At 31.2% G+C, this 8,918-nt stretch overlaps 1 protein-coding gene across 2 annotated transcripts; it reads left to right on the plus strand.

Annotated features, from left to right (window-relative positions):
• The first annotated feature begins 4,175 nt into the window (after window positions 1-4,175).
• LOC114381975 lies at window positions 4,176-8,023 on the plus strand. Of its 2 annotated transcripts, none has more exons than XM_028341204.1 (5): window positions 4,176-4,387; window positions 4,685-5,604; window positions 5,848-6,048; window positions 6,446-6,641; window positions 7,575-8,023. In XM_028341204.1, exons 2-5 carry the CDS (start codon window positions 4,732-4,734, stop codon window positions 7,757-7,759), a joined length of 1,455 nt encoding a protein of 484 aa, XP_028197005.1. In that variant the 5' UTR covers window positions 4,176-4,387; window positions 4,685-4,731; the 3' UTR covers window positions 7,760-8,023. The 2 variants fall into 2 exon arrangements, with proteins under 2 accessions (XP_028197005.1, XP_028197006.1); XM_028341205.1 differs by having other exon boundaries at window positions 4,177-4,315.
• The last annotated feature ends 895 nt before the right edge of the window (window positions 8,024-8,918 follow it).

Here is an 8,918-nt window from a genome sequence, read left to right on the forward strand (position 1 = left end):
AATGATTAATATTAATTTAAAACATTCTAGTACATTTATTGTTAGTGAAAATTAAATATATTAATTCAAATATATATATATATATAATTATTTGATAAATAAGTAATAAAAAACACTCACGTAGTTTAATGTATGTCCTAAAATAAATGAAAAGTGTGACAAATAAATAAAAATGCCCTGCTTTTTAAAAAGGGCAACTCATAGGGATGGAGTTTTTTTATGATTTGTGTAAGAAAATACACCAATAGACAATTATAAGTATAATATATATAATTTATATTAATGCCATTATAAAAAATCTTTATAGACTTGTACATATTCTGCTTACTGTCTTTTTTTATCTACTATGATACAGTGTTTTATTTTTTTAGTTTAACTTTAACACATTGATAGGGTTTCTACTTCCCTTTTAAGTTTCGATCATCCATTTGTTTTGGACTTGGACACTTCTTCTCAGTTGTCCTCAGCAAACGAAGACAACATTTTTTTCAAACCCACACACGTCATTCATTTCAATCAATAAAATAATATACTAGTTAATTTGAAACTAAATTATTTCCTTTTTCTTATTTTTTTATGTAAACTCCGTGTATTAATACTAATAGTGGTAATATATTATTATATATTTTGTTATCCTGATAATTTAAATATTATTTTTACACTTTTTAAAGCATTTTAAAAGTGTATGAACATAAACTCGGATTATTATTTGATTCATACCTTTCATGTAATTCAGATGACAAAGCCCTGATAAATTTATTTTATTGTTAGTCAAGTTTTCATATTATTCAATGATTGATTTCTTAACATTTAATGAATGCTTATAACGAGGAAGTCAAGTCATCCAGAACTTCCTATGACGTGGAATTAGGAAATTGTTTCATAGAAATTTTCAATGTTGAGTATTTATTCAGTTATCAATCCACATGACTGAATATAAAACTAATAACAAAAGCGAAAATCAACAGGATGTGAAATACATATCATATTCGAAAAGTAAGCTAAAAAGGCCTGCTACATGGATCGGAATACAAAAGTAAAGTTAATATGTTTTACATATTTGATTAAGCAAAAAGCAAGGAATTGAATTAACTCGTTGATCACATTGTAAGGGTGGCAGATTAAGTGGCGGATTAGCGTTGAAAACCATAAGCTAGCTTGAAATTTTCTTTTTATATAAACCCTTTCCGCTTTTTTAATCAAATTCTTGGGAGATTTTTTTTTTTTGACAACGTCTTCTGAAATTATTGAGATTCAATTAAAAATACGAAAAAAATGCAATCAGTATTTATTGTATATGTTTTAAGGATATAGGTTTCTCCACATAATCATAGGTTTAATCTTCATAAGACCATAATCAATATTTGTAAATTTTTAAATTTAATTTCTTGTCGTATGATTTTATTATTTGTTAGGTGATATTGCAGTTTGCACCATACTGTGCGAAGTTATGAACAAGGGGCCTAAAGTTGATGAGAATGGGAACATTGATTGAACCAAAGCAGCAAGATGAGCTAATAAAAAAGTTAACGAGTCTAGAATGGAAGGTACCAAATAAAGCAAAACATTCTTGCTTATCATATGCATGTGTTTATGTGATTCTTCTAGACGAATGTAATAATTTGATGAATACAACTTAAAGGGAGTAAATATTGATCTCCTCAAAATGTTAACTAATTGTGTTTGGGACACAAATAAAAATGATTATCCATTAAATTATTCTCTCAAGACTCGTACCAAATCCATATATACTGATAAAATCTCAGGAACGTGCCAATGCGATTGCGTAGACCGATATTTGAGAGTTAGTACAAGAAATTCTTAATGTTGTTATTGAAAAAGCTTAATCTAGCATAACACGTTACACAGAAAGAGTGCAAGAAACATACACAAAGTAAGGGAAGCGTGAAAAAAAGTGTAAAAACTGGTAAGATTACAGAGTGTAAAAATGATAAAGATTACAGTTACACGATAGGTCTTTGTTTCCAATTCTACTTGTGGGATAAAAATAAACTGGTGAGACAGCAATTATTCTCCACACTTTTTGTAACTAATTACTAGAGAAAAATGATAAGATATCATTTATGATGTACCAGTATGGAATATGGATGGACGATGGTTTTCAAAGCGAAGCTACGACGTCTGAGGACTGAGATGCATGCGATACGTACATTTTTTAAATTATATTAATACATAGCATGATTATTTATAAATATTAATAAAAATAATTGATTTTATGTATACATTTGTTATTTTTAATTTATCTTTTAATTATTTTTTAAAATCATTCGCAAACACAATCGCGAGTAATTAATATCTAGTAAGACGGTTATCACAGTTATATCTAACTAAAAAAAAGGCACAGTTTTTCAACTAATATATATAATTTCATCTTACTAACCAGTGCACTTAAAGCATTAGGACATTGATTAAATATCTAAAAGAAAAGAATAAAGTATTTATTCTAGAAATCATAGAAGAGAAGTTATGAATAATATAATTTTATGCGTTCTAATGAAATTTTTTATGCTTTAGTTATTTAATTAATGTCCTAAGAGGACTACTTAGCATTTGCTTATATGATTTTCAATTTAAGTATAAGTATTTTTTAATCAGCTTTGTTAATTGGTATGTAATTTTGCAAAAATAATATGAACAAAGTATTTTTTTATTTGTAAGAATTGAAGATAAATATTAAAGAGTTTATGTTTATACACTTTTATCAATCAATTGGGCTAAACTCTTTTACTATATAGTGTAATTTTATCTTATTAAAGAGTAGTAGAAATGTAATATGTTTAAAAAAAAACAAGTTAAACATATTACGAAAATCAAAGTGAATTTATTTATATAAGATTTTCATAGTAGTATTTTGATATTATAACCCAACCTATTTTGACTCATTCCCAACCAGCTCACCAAACATGTTTTGGGGTGATCCACCTCTTAATGGTGGATTGAAAATCATGGTTTATGTATGTTTAGGGATTAATTGCCTGATAGACCTATCAATTTTTTTTTTTAGAAAAATGTTAATACTTATGCACTTTATATTATCATCTAATCACAAATTGTCATTTAAATAATTTTAAGATAATTATTTTAAAAATTAACTAATTTATTATACATGGTTGGTTATGATTAGATTGATGATTATGTAAAACTTTTTACATTAATAATGCATAACCTTTTTTCTCTTTAAAAAAATCAAGTTTTTTCATAAAACTAACTCAAAGTGATATTGTGATAAATGACGTAAAAAATATTAATGACTTAGCTTGGATTTTATTTGAACATAAACTTTTCTATTGGCAATAGACGAATTGAGATTATAAAATAAATTAACAGCAATATCAAATGTATATTTTGATTTTTTTTAAGAACATTGATATTAAAAAAAAATACATAGTGAAAAACCTATGCCTAAAACCTAATAATATTTACACTTTTTTTTAATACCAAGTGTCTCTTAAGCCAACTCACCTTACCCAAGGTTGTTGGGTTAGCGAATTAAACAAGGCAAGTTGACATTTTGAGCCACTTAGTCCACTCTATCACTTTTTTTTAGGGCTAGATGGTTATCTTGCACAAATGACTCATTTTATCATCCTTATCCTACGTACTTATTGAGTATTTATATGCTCATATGGGTTGCTCGATTTTACTCAAAGAGCCAGAGTATGAAAATAAGTCAAGTTGGTCAACTATTTTTTAACATGGATTGCTAAATTTCTAGATCGACATGGCTCATTGGGTCAAATAGGAATTTTTTTGTACTAATTTTAATGTATTTATAAAGGAAAGCAAATAAATATGCAGATTTGCTGGTTAACGGAGCTCGTGAGTTGGAGGAGGACTTGGTGATCTTTGAGCACCCAATAGGATTATTGATTCAATTGTTGCTTTTGGATTCTTTAGGAGTCGAGGCTCCGGGTGTAATTGTTGTTTAGTTTTTGGACTTTTTAGTCTCGTACGTTACCAAAAAAAAAACTCGATTTCATTTTTAAAATCATAGGACTAAAAATATTAAATTTAAATTTGAAGGATAAAAAATAAAGTTATCTAAAAAATTAAAGAATAAAAATATATTAAAGTTTTAAAAAATGTAATAAAAATTAAAGAATTTAATTAGAACATAACCCGAACCCGAAACAACAGCATACACGATGTGTGGCAGTTACGCAAGTACAGTCGTCTCAACGACGTCGTCCAATTTATCGGATAATCCAATTCAATTTCCCATAAACTTTCTTTGAGGTTCTGTCGCTTCATTAAACTCTCTTATCTTCTTCTGCCCCTTTTCCACTTCAATTAGGTATATCGCCGATTCGATTCCCAATTTGCTTAAACTCAATTAGGCTTTCCTGCGTCAATCATTCAATTAAAGGTGATTATTAGTATCATTCTTTTTTATAATCCATGTAATCCTCCTACTTCATCCTTAGTTATCTTAGGCATCAAAACCCTAATTTGACATCCTTCACGCGCTTGGTCTTGGTATTTTCTCTGCGCGATTGATTTTTCTGCATGCAATTCGATGCACAGTTCGTGTTTTTCCAAAAAATCCTTGTTGTCCCTGTTCAATTTTATGTTTGCCCTTTAAGTTGTGTTTCCATTTACTGATTGTCTGATTTTCCCTGTGCTCCTTTAATAAAGTTTGTAACGTTGGAACTTTCTATTGCAGTTTCGGATTGTTATATTTAAGTAGATGTAGTGTGGTTTGATTGCTAAATGGCATCCTCTGATGGTAGAGTTACGTATTCTTCATTATCTAAGCTAGAAAAGGAGAATACCCATTTTGGCTACGATGATATAAATCATCATGGTGAATCTGTGTGGTCTGAGCTTATGCCTGGTACCCCGTGTGGCCAATTAGTCCCAACGTTGTCTAACAAAGAGACATTGTATCAGTTTCCCTCTGAGGATGATGACTTGTTTGATGGAGGTTATGAATCAGGTGATGATGCTCGTGGTATTGTACCCTCTAACAGGCCGCCTGAGGTGAACTTGAAGAATGTGCTTTCTGGGATCTTTGCTATTTTGTCTGGACGGACCAAGGCTCCGAGTGTTACTGCAAACCAGCAGCTCCCTAGTTCAAATGTGTCATTTTTTGACTCTGGAAAGAATGGGGATGTTTTCCTTGACTCTTCGGTGTACACGCCAAGTGCTCCGCCGCTTTGTCTGCCAAATGGAATTGATTATAGTTCTTACAAAGAGGTCTTGGAAGCTGAACCCCCTGAGTGGCTCCCTGATAGTTCTACTACTGTTTGTATGCAATGTAGTGCTCCTTTTACTGCGATTACCCGTGGTAGACATCATTGCAGGTTTTGTGGGGGGATTTTCTGTCGAACATGTACAAAGGGGCGGTGTTTAATGCCTGTTGGGTTCAGGGAAAGAAATCCCCAAAGGGTTTGTGATGCCTGCTATGATCGGCTTGATCCTTTACAGGGCGTTCTGATCAACACCATAAGCAATGCCGTACAGGGGGCTAAGCATGATGTCACGGACTGGACTTGTGCTAGAGGATGGATTAATCTTCCTATTGGTTTATCTATGGAGCATGAGATTTATAAAGCATCTAATACATTAAGAAACTACTGTCAGGTTAGTCAATTTGTTTTTGTAATTTCATCGAAGAAGTTTTCATTAAGCAAATAACTCATGCTGTTTTTCCAATGACAAAATGTAATCTCTGATTACCATTTTATTATTAGTATTATTTTGGATTCAAATTTCTGCACTGACTGCTTTGCTGATGTAATATATCCATCAAGTATCGAGGTAAGATTTTTCAGGATATGAGCCTTTACTGCTTTTATCTTAAGTGAAATACTTTTCTGTTGGCAGGTGGCCAAATCCAATCCTGAGAAGTCCATTCCTTTAACTGTTCTTAAAAGTGCCAAGGGCCTAGCAATTTTAACAGTTGCTAAAGCTGGTGCACTAGTCTCTTACAAACTGGGTACTGGCTTGGTTGTTGCTCGAAGATCAGACGGATCATGGTCTGCACCGTCAGCAATATTCTCCCTGGGTTTAGGATGGGGTGCTCAGGTAAGGAAAATATATACTAGTTTAGTTTATCTTTAGAATTTTGACTATGGTTATGCTCACTGATATGGTTTGATAGAAAAAATGGAGAAAGAATATACCAGATGGAGGTGGAGCCATTTTGAAATTTGTTTGTGTCTGGAATTTCCTTCATTTCTTAATTTTGATTGACATGAATATTCTTTGTGACTTATTTATATGAAACACTCTTGGATTGGTAGTATAACTGACCTCACCTAGTGGGACAAAGTTTTGTTGTTGTATGAAATCATTTAAAAAGAGAATATAAAAAAATCAATAGAGAATATAAAAAGTCTCTCTGGTCATACATGATTGTGTTGATTTGGTTATGAATTTATTTTTGACTGATGGATTATATGTGTTCATCCCATATTCCCAGATTGGTGGTGAACTTATGGATTTTATAGTTGTTCTTCGTGATATGAAAGCTGTGAAGACATTCTGCAGCCGTATGCATTTTTCTCTGGGTGCTGGTTGTAGTGCTGCAGCAGGGCCTGTTGGGAGAGTGCTTGAGGCAGATATTCGTGCTGGTGACAGAGGCTCTGGCATGTGTTACACTTACAGTTGCAGTAAAGGTAATTATGGTGATTTTATTTTTTTTGGCATACTGCTGGATCTTTTTGCATGTAATGCCAATTACATTTTTTAATTTCATTTAAATGCATGGGCATATTTGGGCCATTAGTTATCATGTTAGTATCCAAACTATGGTTTTCAAATTGAATAGGTTCAACATCTATCTAATATGTTGTTAAGGTTGTGTAATGTTATTTCTACTCAAACCTAGGTATCAAGTTTTAAGGAAACTAGAATGATGTGTGGTTACTGTGGTAGATAAGTAGATAACTGCTACTGCCAGCAACACACTCTTTCCATGTACACACACTCTTCAAAAAGTTTGATAGGGACTTGGGTATTACGGGGCGTCTAAGGCCCACATTGAGTACTATGTCCCCGTTTTGGTGGACTACTCGAGTGGCTTGGTTGTCCCCCCTTAACAGCTAGCTTTTAAGGGAGGGTGCCTCCAATGCTGGGTGCTTGTTAGTTGATTTAAGAGCTAGTTGTCAGTGCTCAGAAAGAGTATTGGCATTAGAGTATTGTCGCTTGGATAACTGCTACCTGTGGAGGGGATGACCAGAAACTAGGAAGGTTGAGCAAAGTGTTAGAGTATTGTTGCTTGGATTTCAGCTCTCGGGTGGTGCTATGATAGGTACTTGGGTATTATGGAGTGCCTAAGTCTCACATCTAGTAGTATGGGATGGTGAAGTCCTCAAGCGACTTGGTTCTCTTCCCTTGACAGCTAAGGGAGGGTTCTCCAAGTGCTCGGGTGCTTATCATAGTTGTGTCTTAATTGCCTTGGCACATCATTTATTATTGTTGTCTACTTGTGCGGTTGTGCCTACTACCTTGTTTTTAGTATTGTTTCTTATTTTATTTTCATGATTAATGTTTGTGATAGATGATGTTTGAAAGTATAGCTAACGACATGGAATGTTGCCAAACTGTAGGTGCATTTGTGGGAGTGTCTTTGGAAGGAAATATAGTTGCAACCAGGATGGATGCCAATTTGTGCTTTTATGGTGATCCTTACCTCACCACATCTGACATTCTACTGGGAATGGTGGACAGACCAAAGGCTGCTCAACCCTTGTATGGCAGTCTTCAAGAACTATATTCCTGTCTACGATTCTAAGCTGGTCCCTGGTTCCAGTTACAGAATTGCATCATTTTTTCTGTCTTCTGCAAGTGGTGTGATAAATAGTGCCTGATGTATATACAGTTCTAGTTCTACATGGATTTCTGAAATGTATGGATGAGGGATCTCCTCATAATTCAGTTATACATCATATGTTTACTACAAATGATCCATATATCTAATACACGAATTTATAATGTGAATATGTTAGACTAATTGTACATAGACAATTGGTGAAATAAGTTCTATTCGTTTGCTGAATGTGGGTTGAATGACAATTTAAAACTATTTACACTATTATTGCATAATTTTTTTTTCTATTTTAAATAGTGTGAACAAGAGATCATATATTACCAAAAAGAAAAATAATCTTGTGTGTTTTGAAGCTTTGAGGATAGTCAATTCCATGTTTAGCCTTTGTTTTATTACCCTTACATAAAAAAAATCTCTTCCAAAATTAACAAGATTTCAGTTTATTCAATGGTTTTTTTTTTCATTGTTTTAAATTTTTAATTGAGGAGGGATTAAATTATGTTATTTTATAACTTTTAATTGAATAATATTTTTTTTAAAACTTATTCTTGGATTAAAAGTTTTTTTTTCACATAGATCATATGTAAAATTTCATATTAATTTAAAATCATTTATTATCTTGTTCACTTAAAAATTAATATAATATAAATATTTTAAAATATATTAAAATATAAATCATTTGATTATTTTTTTATTATGTAATTTTAACAAAATTTAACACAAATGATTTTTATAACATATAAATAGAATTCAACAGTTGAACATTCTATATCAAGAAAATAATGTAATAATTATTAAAATTATACGGTATAATTTGAGTTCTTTTCTTTTTATTATATTTCAATTTATAAAAATTCATGATATTAATGAATTCAAGTTTTTTTATAGAGAATTCAAGATGGTTTATTAATTGACATGAAAATTTATTTTAAAACAAATTTAAAATTTAATAAGAATGTACTGATGAATGAAAACTTTTTTTTTTTTCATTATCTTCCTATCAAAGATTGACATGAATAATAATTTTGTTTACTTCTACAATAATTATTTTAAAAATTATATTTAGAATAATTTTTTTATTGATTGATAATGTAAAAATATTTACATAGGTAATATAATAAAA

This window comes from Glycine soja, chromosome 13 (genome assembly GCF_004193775.1).
Source record: "Glycine soja cultivar W05 chromosome 13, ASM419377v2, whole genome shotgun sequence".
Lineage (NCBI taxonomy): Eukaryota > Viridiplantae > Streptophyta > Magnoliopsida > Fabales > Fabaceae > Glycine > Glycine soja.